Below are 13,425 nucleotides of genomic sequence, written 5' to 3'. Positions count from 1 at the left end.
ACACTTAAGTAGATAATGTTAGTGTCTGCGCTGGAAATCATCTTCCATCATCCCAAGTTAGTGGTGAAGAAATGGGCTCACAGATGTAATGTGACTGAGCCAAAGCAAGTAATTCTGCTGACGACAGTTTTCACATGCATCAAGAACTCCTCTTCACCCTCAAATTTAACATCCCTTCCATTATCTCACAGCCTATCCACCTTCTAGGTTGGAAACTGAAAGAGGAAGAAGGGAGGGGGTGCAGGAGCCAAAGGAGGAGAAGGGAGAGAAGAAAAGAAAAAGACACACAGAATCCTTCTTACAGTTCATTTCCATACACATCAACCAAATCAGAAAACAGGCAGTTTATCGAGGTTCTGTCCAAGGACAGATGTCAAGAGTTCAAGTCCCCACTGATTACTAGCCAAACTGCTTTTCAGAACCAGCTCTGCAGAGGTGCCTTTATAGGATGTCAGCTCGAGAAATTTCTGTACCTGGAGTCAGTAGTTTCTCCACATCATTTAAATAATCCAATAAGTGAAACTAATAAAAGTGGCTAACCATCACTGACTTTCTCCTATATGCAGGCAATTGGTTAAGAAGTGTATTTAATTATTTTCTTCTTTTAACAATTCTACAATCTAAACATTATTGTCTTCCCATTATTTGCTGAAGTCTGTGAGTGTTTTCCAAAGGTTGCCACCACATCAAATGACGGAAGTGACATTTATAACCTGGTTATTGGGTAGAATATACTTGCTTAATCCACTCATGCCAAGTAGCCCTGCTCTAAATTGCATCTCAACACAGAACAACATTTCTTAGACTCTATTGTGAGTCAGAGGATCCTAGTTTTTGCAAAAACACTTTATTTTCAGTAATTGTGGCAAACATTTTTTTAAAAAGATTTTATTTGAGAGTGAGAGAGCATGCACAACCAGAGGGAGAGGGAGAAGCAGACTCCCCGCTGAGCAGGGAGCCCGATGTGGGGCTCAATCCCAGGACCCCGGGATCATGACCTGAGCCGAAGTCAGATGCTTAACCGATTGAGCCACCGAGGCACCCCTGTGGCAAAAATTTTTAAAAGACAGTTGACAGAACTTTTTTAAATATAAAATTTCTACACTTGGATTAATGTATATAATAGATTGTTTGATCCCCACAAGAATTCCATGACATAATGTGGAAGCTGATTTTCCTATATCACAAATGTAGAAACTCAGAACGTGACAGATATGGTTGACAGATTTAGCTAAAAGAAATATAGGACACCAAGTTAAATTTGAATTTTGATAAAGATCAGATGTTTTTAGTGTTTTTCCCAAATACTGCATACCTGTATTAAAAAATGTTATTTGTGTGAAATTCAAACTTAACTGAGCAACTTTTGTTTTACCTGGAAACCCTATTGAGAAGTGCCCTAACCAAGGTCAGAGGCTAAAATCTCTGGACCACCTCTACCATGCGGTGTTAACTGGTAGATATTATTGCTTAGAAATGTGGAAGGGGTCATAAACAGAGGGCTATTTCAGTTTCCTTGTCAACTGACTGAAATCTCAATTATGTTCTTCATTTTCTCACATGAAAAGTGAATTTAGAAAAAAATTATTCTAGTTGATATTCACTCTTGTAAAAATGCCTACTGTTTTCTATTTCCAAAGTACTTTACAGTTTATTATCTCATTGATAACAACCTTCAGGGAATAAACTGAAGAGTTGCTGTTCATATTTTTTTTCCAGATTTGATGATCAAGGCTGAGAAAATTTCGAAAATCCAACCAGTTTCTCACAGCTACTAGGGACATCTAAGCCTGAGGCACAAATCTTGTTATATAAAAATCCAATTACGTGGGCGCCTGGGTGGCTCAGTTGGTTAAGCGACTGCCTTCGGCTCAGGTCATGATCCTGGAGTCCTGGGATCGAGTCCCGCCTCGGGATCCCTGCTCGGCAGGGAGTCTGCTTCTCCCTCTGACCCTCCCCCCTCTCATGTGCTCTCTCATTCTCTCTCAAATAAATAAAATCTTTAAAAAAAAATCCAATTATGTAAAAGTAACATATATTCTATTTCCATTATAGTAAGATAACAATAGTAAAGGCTATTTTTGACCTTTACTTTAACAGACAATTATTAGGGATGAGCCACTCAATCTTATCCTGGCGTGTATTAAAATGGTAAGATCAGAGAAAAAACGTACGATTTCCTGAGTAAATTTTAAAAATCACTTCATTTAAAAAGTCTTTAAACTTGAAAAAAGGGTTGGATGTTTTAAAAACATGTCAGCATCAACAGAAATATGGTGTCTTAGTTTTTAATTATAATATTGTCTTAATGTCTTATGATAGAGACTTGGTTCTATTATATTGTTAATATGTATATAAAAAAAATCATTCAGCCTTTAACCAAATAAATAAGCCTAACACAGAAAGACAAATACTACATGATACCACTTCCATGAGGAAACTCAAAGAGTAAAGTCATAGGGACACCTGGGTGGCTCAGTCGGTTAAGCGTCTGCCTTCGGCTCAGGTCATGATCCCAGGGTCCTGGGATCGAGTCCCACATCGGGCTCCTTGCTGAGCAAGAAGCCTGCTTCTCCCTCTGCCTGCCTCTGTCTCTCTCTCTCTCTGATAAATAAATAAAATCTTAAAAAAAAAAAAAAAAAAGAGTAAAGTCATAGAAGTAGAGTAGGATGGTGGTTGCCCAGGGTTGCGGCAAGTGGGAAATGGGGAGGTATTAGTCAGAGGTAACAAAGTTTCAGTTACGCAAGAGGAATAAACCCTAGAGATCTTCTGTTTAACATAATACCTATAGTTAAAAATACTGTATTATACACTTAAAAATCTGCTAACCCTCTTATCACAAAAAATAGAATAATAAATAAGATGGTGGGAAGAAACTTCTAGAGATGATGGATAGGTTTATAGTACTGATTGTAGTGATGGTATCAGGGGTGTACGTATACTTATCTCCAAACTCATCAAGTTGTACCCATCATATATGACTTCTATATGCCAAAAGGTAGTCAGAAACAAAAGGAAATGAAAAGAACTTAGGAAGGAATCACCGAAGTTCAATTATGTCAAGTGTATTTCATTTCATAGCAGTCAAGACAGCTATGTTAAATGACCTCTTCTAACAGGTAAATGAATTAAAGCCATCAGTGTTTAGTGAACCAACTTGTCTGGCATACCTTTGCTCAAAAACTAACTACTGTGAGAGGCCGAAGGTTGCTTCCATGGCTAATATTAGGGGGGAATCGTAAGGATTCAGCTAAATTAAACAGTCAAAAGTCTTTTCCAAGATCAAGTGGACAAATATCAACACATTAAAAAATATATGAAGAGGGTTAAGAAAAAAAATCAAAGCCACTGTCCTTGATTAGCATTTAAAATGAAAGCGTATAGAAGATAATTAGGAAGGCTAAAAGTTAGCTGCTATTTGTAAAAAGAGCCATCTTTAAAAAAATGCTCATAACTCAATTGTTCTTTCCGTCCTCTTCTTGACCGCATGTTCTCTCTCTCCTTTCTTATGCAATCTTCCCTCTGTTCCCTTTCCTATTTCTCTTAGAATCCTTGTCTCTCTTCTTTTTCTCAGCATCATCAATTTCCTTTGGTACTTGGCTCTTGGTTTTTCACTATTACACTAATTTTCCTCTCATCTTTTTCCACCTTTCCATCAATTTTTCATAAATGGAATTTGTAATGAGGCAATACATTTTAAAAGACTTTACAGCTATATAATACTATAAGTTATTGATAAATGCATTCTAATACCTGTGTATTACTGAATAGGTCATCAGGTGTCTAACTGCCATGTTTCAAAATGACAGAATTGTTTTGTAAGACCTGATATAACTTTAAGGTTTATTTTTTTTTTTTTAAAGATTTTATTTATTTATTTGACAGAGAGAGACAGAGAACGAGCAGTGGGGAGGGGCAGAGAAGCAGACTCCCCGCTGAGCAGGGTGCCTGATGTGGGGGCTCAATGCCAGGACCCTGGGATCATGACCTGAGCCGAAGGCAGATGCTTAACTGCCTGAGCCACCCAGATGCCCAAGGTTTATTTTATCACGTTTATTATGTTCATGAGTAGTGTTGCTTTTTTTTAATATGATCTTATATACTAAAATTTTCAGTCTCTTGATACATGATATTTAACATATTAGCAAATAAAAATATTTAGAAGGGTTGTATGACACTGAACCATATTTCTTTAAGTAGAAAATTCTACTACAACCTATATGGTAATATTACATAGATACTAACATTATTTTATTAACTCATGATTTTTTTCCAACTATGAAAAATGAAGTAGGCCTTGACCAGCCCATTGGGTTTCTACAAAAGAACTGTCACTGATCTTACCATCTGGCATTTGCATCCATGCAGAATGTCTACCTAATCTTAGTGCTATTCAGTCTGATGATGCCTACGTATTTTTTTTATTAATATTGCCATACAAAGCTAGATATTAGCTAATGTCTATTTCACCCCATTTTCACTGGTGTGACTTTTTATTGTGAATAATTCTATTTGTTAAAGATATTTAGAAAACTTAAGTCTCAAGAAGAATTGTTCTATATATTACAATTGTTTCAAGTCAAATTACCTAACATGTATCCCATAATACTCAAGCAAAAGCACTTGTGCTTGTCAGCCCATTCTAAAAGGTGAATTTAAAAATATCAGCAGATATTTCACTTAAAGTCTTTTCAACAGGTTCTCGGGATATATATGAGTCATAAACTTTTCTTTTTTGTTATTGATTTATTTCTCCTTACCCTCCTTTATAAGAGTAAAGGATATTACAAAAGGGTTTATTCATTTTAATGTGTAAAATATATTGATCTTCACTGAATATATATCATCACTAAGATGCCCTCAAAATTAATCCAACCTGACACTTATGGAAGCTCTATTTTCTCTAAAATTTCATTTTGTTTCCCGTCATACTCATTTTAACAAATCCCCATTCACTGATTAAAGCAAAGCATCAACACTTTCCATATAAAAAACACAGACTTGAAATCTGGAGAAATATTTCACTCAGCTTCTAAAAATTCTCTTCCATTCTCCAATGTGATTCAACACGTTGTCCATCTGAGCAGATGGACCCTCATCTCAGAACTGTTTTAGGATTCATGATTCATGGCAACCTCCTGTCCCAGGTACCCAGACACCTGCTCGTGGCATCACCGTAGCCTGGCCCGATTCCAGACGCCAACAGCTCCCACTGCTCCTGAGGTCTCGCGGTTTGAAGTGATTTGGGCAGATGCAGAGCCACGTAAGGAAGAGTACGCTTTCCTTCTAAAAGTAGTGTGCTATCTTTTTCTCACAAAACCGGAGAAGCTAACAGATATTAGCTTAGTATTAAGAAATATCAAGAAATATTAAGTCTGGGGCGCCTGGGTGGCTCAGTCGGTTGAGCGACTGCCTTCGGCTCAGGTCATGATCCCGGAGTCCCTGGAGCGAGTCCCGCACCGGGCTCCCTGCTCGGCGGGCGGTCTGCTTCTCCTTCTGACCCTCCCCCCTCTCATGTGCTCTCTCTCTCTCATTCTCTCATTCTCGCTCTCTCAAATACATAAATAAATCTTAAAAAAAAAAAAAAATATTAAGTCTGGTACTTACCATTTTATTTGATACCTACAGAGTCACCGAGCACTTACCTGGGTAATATCGGGCAAGGCCTGTGGCACTGCCAAACACCTGCCACAACAACGAAGGATCTTCCTCTCGATTTTTTTTGAAAACTTCGTCTAAGGCACTTGTCCAGTTGAGTTCATTTAACACAATTGTTGCTGATAACAAAAAAAAAAAAAAGGAAAAATTCAGATTTATAATTACTTATTGAATCTGTCTTCATTTATTTGCAAAATTATGTTAAACTTTTTCATCACTTCAGCTCGAAAAGTGCTCTAACCCAGTGGTTTGTCAGCAAGTTTAGACATGCAATTATTTCTCCAAACAAATGTTTATATGATGGAGGCCATACTGACACTCTGGGCTGGGTAATTCTTTGTTGTGGGAGCTATTCTGTGTTTTGTAGAATGTCTAGCAGCATCTGTGGCCTCTGCCCATTAGATGCCAGTACCACGCCCCCCCCACCCCCACGCTGTGATAAGCAACGTGTTTCTGACATGGTCAGAATACAAAGAAAACCGCTCCCTGTTGAGAACCACCGTGATACGTAAAACAGGCAATAGCAGCTTTCCTGGTTGAGAAGGTGGGGGGCGGGCATACTCCCCCCTGAAGCAGCTCCAAAGAAACCTACAGAACACGCGAGGACACAGGTTAATGGCCACACTCCCCTCAACTACTGATGAATCTCTGCGACACACTAACATAATTTGGTCCCTACTGGAATTGGGGAATAAAAAAAAAAAGATGTTTGTCATCTAACATCATCTATCAACTATTTACACAACAACAACAACAAATGTATACATCCTGACAAAGAGAAAATTCATTCAGAGGCTGGACAATACCGATGTTAGACATCGGAAGTAGCTGATGCTTTACTACTACCTTTGCGAGCAATAGTTCTTTTTCTCTGGTTAGTTCAATGAAATATTACAGAATGATGTTAATAAGGGCCAGGCCATCGATTTTGACTCTTACTTGTAACTACTGATAGAACTTGGAAAGGTATTAAAAACACATGCCATCCATTAGAATTAAAGAGAAGCAATCACAATGTGGGATTTAGCATATAATTTATAATTATGGGCCTCCATGATCAGAGCATCTTATTTCTAACATATTAAACATTTACTTAGCTTAGAATATTATTTTCCCTTTACACAAAAAGATGACATACATCATCTCACATCTTTTTTTCCCCCTTTATATGGAAAATATGTACCGTGCCCCCAGCGGATCAGGACATTGGACCACTGTGCACTTGAGAATCTATGGTCAAGCCTAAACAGTGGAAATGAGTGTGGGATAAGGACCAGAGATACCTCTTAATTTCTATTCTTTTCTGTGACCATAGCAAATCAAGAAAGCAAATGCAGTCACAGTTAAATCGAGCCCAATATTTTGTAAAGGAAAAAGAAGAGTTTCTAACAAGAAAGATGCACAGCATATGTGTTTATATTTTAAAATTTATCATTTACAAAAAAAAAATGAAAACAAGGGTATTGTGAAATTGTCCTGGGATCGGCATCCTAATGCATTTCTCATTATTCAGAGCTAACATGATTTCCATCTTTATGGATGTGATTACTTGCAGAAAGATCAGTTGTGTGTGTGAATATTCATGAGCTGGGTCAGAACCATGATGTGTCTGATACTAGTGAATTTATATTCAAAAGCATGATCCAATGAACATTAAGTGGCCCGTTATATAAAAATTTATATTCACATAGATAACCTGAACTAATACTATTCATGAATATTTATAGTTATATACAAAACATCACAGAAGAGGAACATTGTACTTTTCTTTAAACATTCATGAATTTTACAGTAATATTCTACTGAACAAATAATCTTGTTTATTTATGATCCAGATACACTTCATTAATTGCCAATCTATTCTAGCTATCTCTTCAGTTTCCTTTACTCTTTGATTCACATTAAGCAACAACTGATATCTAATTATTTTTAATAAAGTTTTGTTTGTTTTCAAGGCTAATTGTTTTCTTAGTTTTATTTGATAACAACTACTAAGTATCAGGCTTTGATATGCTGACTGTTAATTATACTTTTAGGTACTTGGGGGACAAGTCAAGCTCTGAAATAGTATTATGGTGATGGGTCTTAAAGTTTGCAGTTTATATATCTGAAAACTCCTTTTCAGGTAAGACATTACTGAAGTAGATATCAAAATGTTTTTCTCAAAACTTGTTCATCTGCAAATGAGCCAAGGACATAAAGAATCTATAATAACAGACACTTGAACTGATTTTAAGTTTCGTTCAAATGTAAGAAATGGTACTGTATACCTATCATATGTGCAAGGCTTAATTCCAGATTAAGGATACAGATGCTTCCATTTGCCCTCGTATATTTATCAAGATTTTTTTAGTGCCATCATTATTCTATTACTCATTATCTTTACTTGAATGTCCGAAGCAAGAAATCAAAATCAAAGAATCTGCCGTGGAAGTGCAAAGTTAGGTCCAGTCTTTAATCAGAGAACTTTAGAGAGACATTCATTCAATTATAGTGTTCCAATTCCTTAAAACACCAAAATTACAAAGTAAAATAAATTGCTGCATTAGAAATTCATTTTTTTCTCAAACTATACTGAACAAGTTAAAAATGCATTAAATATGTAAAGTGTCAAAGCAAACCAAAAAGTATGAATGCATTTTCGATCCTTCTTGGTTATTTGGCTATATTTTTCTGATCCACGCTATCTATTACATTTGACTAATACACATATCTTATTTTAGTTTCTTAAACTGGGTTCCTAAAATGAACAGACTTTTATCTGCTTAACCTTATAAAATGAAATAGCTTCTCCAGAATCACTAAGGTGTCTCATATCTCTCCATTTCTATGCCATTAGCATAACTCAGGCTAAACAATACTGAAATAACTGGGTAATCTGCAGATGACAGAAGAATGAAACTAATGCAGAATATTGGCTGTGTTAAAAAGAAGTTTATGTTATTTCCTGAACCTATTATCTTCCCCTGCTACTTCCATTATAATTACCTGCATTTTTTTTTTTTCTTTCGCTCTCTCCTACTTAAATTCATAAGTAGACATTATTTAGGAAGATTTTTTTTTTTTAAAGATTTTATTTATTTATTTGACAGAGAGAGAGAGGTAGTGAGAGAGGGAACACAAGCAGGGGGAGTGGGAGAGGGAGAAGCAGGCTTCCCGCCGAGCAGGGAGCCCGATGCGGGGCTCGATCCCAGGACCCTGGGATCATGACCTGAGCCGAAGGCAGACGCTTAACGACTGAGCCACCCAGGCGCCCCTAGGAAGATGTTTTTAAGTAATTCTTCTGGCTACAACTCTGTAGAAAAACTGATGCATTAGAAAAGTTAAAAGTTACTATTAGATTTTTTTGTTGTTGTTTCATATTACCCAGTGGTAAGTGGTTATGCTGGTGCCTGTCCTCAACCAGTATTTTTAGTCTCGTCTACTTCCCTATGACCATAGTACTTAAATGATATAATATAATCTTTCTATGATGAAAAAAAATAATAAAATGAGCCCAAATACCTCAGAAAATTATTTTCAACAAATATTACTGTTTAATAGGAATATGAAAATGTACTGTTCATTCTTAAAAAGACTCGACTCTCAAGAAGTCAATGTGGCATCCTGACTCACTAGAATTCAATACTTTGTTTCCCTTTGTCATTGTATATTACAAAGACTTTTCAAAGCAATTACTTTTCCGTCAGTCAGTCTTTACTTGGAGGTCTACAGAAAATCAAAATGCAAAGAATTTTATTTAACTGAAGAAATGATATAAATTGGTAGCCAAAAAATATTTTACATAGGAATTTCAGAATAAATTAAAAAAAAATCTTGGAATATTTCTTGGCCCCAAACAGAACTTCATCCTTTTATTTAGACAGATATACTTAAGTACACAGATAATAGCTCTACTTTTCTATAGTTGTTTAGCAATACTTAAAATTATATCATAGCTCATATTTTCAATTACACATTGTGTATGTATTGCTTTATTTAACATATGCTATATTCACTCACTGCTCCCCCTAAACTAGTAATGTTTTCATTCACACAAACTTTGAAATTCTCGCTTGAACAGATCTTAGAAGTACACGAGCGGCCTACATTTTTCTTTCCACTGTGGAAGACTAACTGGTCAATAGTGATCTAGCCTTGAACCTAGTGCCAATTACTAATGAACTTAACTAAGTGTCTTATGGCTGTGTGAAGAGTAAAGTTAGGGCTCATTTTATGCCCACTTCTAAGAAATGGAGATTTTTATCTTTGTTAGGATGTTTTATTTTGCAAAAAAAAATAAGTCTTTTATAAATGTGCAAGGCTAAGCCTATTAGAAGTTGTGAATGCTAGAAAAGTCAACCTTGACTTGGGGGCTTCTATTGTGAATGATATGAGAGGATTTCACCGATAACTGATTCAGAACGCCCAGCATACATCTCTGTTCTTCCTATGCTTAGTTTTCAAAAACATGGCCCTGGTGCTCAGCAATTCTCTTTCAGAATATTCTATTGTTCAATCTGGCTTCTCAAGGGAACAAAGAAAAATCTAATTTGTAACAGCACAAAGGAAGTACCTTACATTTCCTGCTAATTCTTCTAAGATACATGACTTAAATCTACATCTTATTTATGACATGGATTACAGAATCATCAACAAGTTCTGAATCCCATTTTTCTCCATAAATTTCAACCCATAAAGCGTCGCACTACTACTCCCTTTTAAATCTGAATACATTTTCTTGATTTAGTCAAGTTTCAGGGCCTCACCACGCTTTAATAGCACCATATGACTATTTGAAAAGCCTTAAGATTATTTATAATGCCCATTAATGCCAACTACATCTTTCAAATGAAACAGAAGCTAGCAAAATAGACAAAAAACATAGTAGGATTTTGTAAAATATAACTTTAAGTCTGCATCAAAAATGTATTTTATGAAACACAAGATAGTTTTGACAAGTTTTTGAGAAGACCTGTAGATATTAAAGCTATGAAACAAAATAGATATTAAAATTACCTTTGTTTAACAATGCTAAATATGTTACAGTTAAATAAATAAAACTAGAGAACTGGGCAAAATGTTTAATATACTATTTCCATTTAACTAATAGTATTGCTCTATTATAGCCTTGCATTTAGGTAACATTGGTATGATGAGTTATTTAAACTATTCCCACTGATAAAGTCAGTGATATTTAATTAAGCACATACTGTGGCAGCAAGTGTGTTAACCCCTTTCTATACATTATGCCATTTAACTATTAGAGCGGTACTTTGAGATACTAAAATTATCTCCTTTTGTCTATGATAAAAATAAAACCTACGAAAGGTGTTTAATTTGATAAAAAACACAGCGAGAGCTGTAGAGATAGCGCTCAATTGTGTCAGATTCTAAAATTTGTACTGTTTATGAGCAACTGACTTCTAAGCTTTCATTATATGTGTAGCTCTGATTATCTAAAATTTTAAATGTAAAGGTCAGGAATGCCTAGAGACATTTTGATTGTCAAGATGTGTGAGAGCCTACTAGTATCTAGTGGCGAGAGACCAGGGATGCTGTGAGCATCCTACAATGCACAGGATGACGCCCACAACAGAGAATTACCCAGCCCAAAACGTCAACAATGCCAAGTTCGGAAATCTTGCTCAAGTACCACTATAATTATACACAGGACATTCAATGCACTTTTTGAAAAGCAATAGTCTCAACGAACAGTGTCAACAAAAAGACAAAACAAAATTTCTTCAAAGTGAAAGTTAATATAATTTAAAAAGAGTATTTCATGACAGCAAATTAATACTTTGGGCCACATTTTCATATCCTTTGGATTGGACAAATTTTCATTTTAGTCTCAGAAATCCTAATACAGTCTTCTCATACCTGAGGAAGTAAGGATTTCAAAGCTACTTTTTAGTGCCACTAAACTAAGGTGATAACCTTTTCCCACCCCCCGTTTTTGGACATTCACAGAACACTACAGTTTTGCTTTATTTTTCTTTTAATGAGTCAATGCTTACTCTGTGATTCTAAACTAAACTGATTTTATCTTTATAGCAAATGTTCATTTTATCCTATAATACATAAGGCAGTTATTAAAAGTTATATTTAACAGCTGAGCTGAACCAGATGTCACTAATTTTATTCATCAACTTCATCTCTAAAAAGAAAAATGTTAATAACAAGAAACCCACTGATCCAATTAAGTACACACACAAAAAGAATCCACTTTAAGGACTAGACAGCATGCATATTAAAATGAACGAATCTTTTCAGTGGATTTGGCTAATAGAATCTCATCTAATCCCAGTGTAAAGGAAAGATTAATAAGGCACAGGGAGATTGGAAGACCAAATCTCATCTCTCTAATCACGTGTGAGGCACCAGCATCTACCTCCCACTGCGGAAGGCTGAACAGAAGGCTCTAAAGGCACATGGGGACCCTGATGAGGAGATAAGCCTTATTCCTGCAGTGAATTCGGTACAAATATTAAAAGGCCCTTGTCCTTGTCAGTTCTCTAATGCCCGTATTACTGAGATTCCTGGCCTTACTCCCTCTCTCTTTAGTTTCCCATAGATTGAGCACCTGGCTAATGCCCAGAACCCAGCTGTTCTGCTTTAATGAAATCTGCAAATTGTGGCGTGCATAGAAGGAGCTCAGAAGAAATCCACTCTGTCATTACAGAAAATAAGAATAATGCAAGGGAAATGGAAGACACTAGGATCTAATGTCATGTTTATTAATTGAGGGATTTTAATGTCACTTTCAATAAAATGGTAATTACTTGTAAGATTTTTCTTGGAGGCATGTAGGGATTCTGCTTCAGAAATATTTTAAGTATAGCAAACAAGGAAAAATCTTTGTTTTATCCTTCAGGCATTCTAAGTTTTTCTGTTTCTACTATCATCAAGACCAAATAAATGATTAGTAATTTGGTAGCCAAGAGCCTTTATCACTGGTCCAACAGGCTACTTTAATCATTTAGCTCCTAATCCTTCTGTTTTCATCTGGAAAAAAAAAAATACAAATACAGTAGGGATCCTAGATCCCTTAGTGTGAATGTCCAACAAGTTTATGAATAAAAGGCAATCCATGAACAATGGCTATGATTAAATTCTTTCCTCAGCTGTTTAAAAACCTGTATGGTACATATCTCCTTTAGCTGTTTGACACAGATGAAAGAGTCCTTCCATTGCTCAGCATATTATTTTAGTCTTGTCAGTTATTCTACTTGAACAGTAACATTCCTTTTATATACAGCAATGAGACTGTAATTCTATTCATTTTGTAATGAAGCCACTTCCCTTCGTCTGCTATATTTAGAAGCTCTCACATGATGAGGTATTCTTCATTGGAATGTGATTGAAATATTATCATTTTAAATGTAAAAACATTAATTTGTAAATACAAACCATCAACTTTAGAGTAATTGCCTGAAGAAGATCCAATTGCTCCCAATGATACTATTTCAGTCATTTTTATCATAAATTTGACTATTTGTAATTAAAATTCTTAAAAAAAAAAACTTAAAGAGGGCGCCTGGGTGGCTCAGTTGGTTAAGCTACTGCCTTCAGCTCAGGTCATGATCCTGGAGTCCCGGGATCGAGTCCCGCATCGGGCTCCCTGCTCGGCGGGGAGTCTGCTTCTCCCTCTGACCCTCCCCCCTCTCCTGCTCTCTCTCTCAAATAAATAAATAAAATCTTAAAAAAAAAAAATGAAAACAGAATATGCTCTCATATTTTCTAAAACTAATGATGTAATGTATGGGGATTAATATAAGAATAAGA

General features: G+C 35.8%; 1 protein-coding gene across 10 annotated transcripts in view; it reads right to left on the bottom strand.

Annotated features, from left to right (window-relative positions):
- Positions 1-13,425, bottom strand: part of CACNA2D1 (calcium voltage-gated channel auxiliary subunit alpha2delta 1) — a 507,273-nt gene that overhangs the window by 136,852 nt on the left and 356,996 nt on the right. For all 10 annotated transcript variants that reach the window (XR_010406552.1, XM_064575355.1, XM_064575347.1 and 7 more), the window contains exon 7: positions 5,646-5,777. Coding sequence is in view for 9 of the 10 variants with exons in the window: in XM_064575355.1 (XP_064431425.1) it covers positions 5,646-5,777 (132 nt within the window). In the remaining variant the exon portion in view is untranslated. The remainder of the gene's footprint in view (positions 1-5,645; positions 5,778-13,425) is intronic.

Source organism: Mirounga angustirostris, unplaced genomic scaffold, assembly GCF_029215605.1.
Source record: "Mirounga angustirostris isolate CCGP_5_RB_7025 unplaced genomic scaffold, mMirAng1.0.hap1 SCAF_12, whole genome shotgun sequence".
Taxonomy (NCBI): domain Eukaryota; kingdom Metazoa; phylum Chordata; class Mammalia; order Carnivora; family Phocidae; genus Mirounga; species Mirounga angustirostris.
Note: the sequence above shows the minus strand (reverse complement) of the source record. Positions and strands in the feature narration are given on the sequence as shown.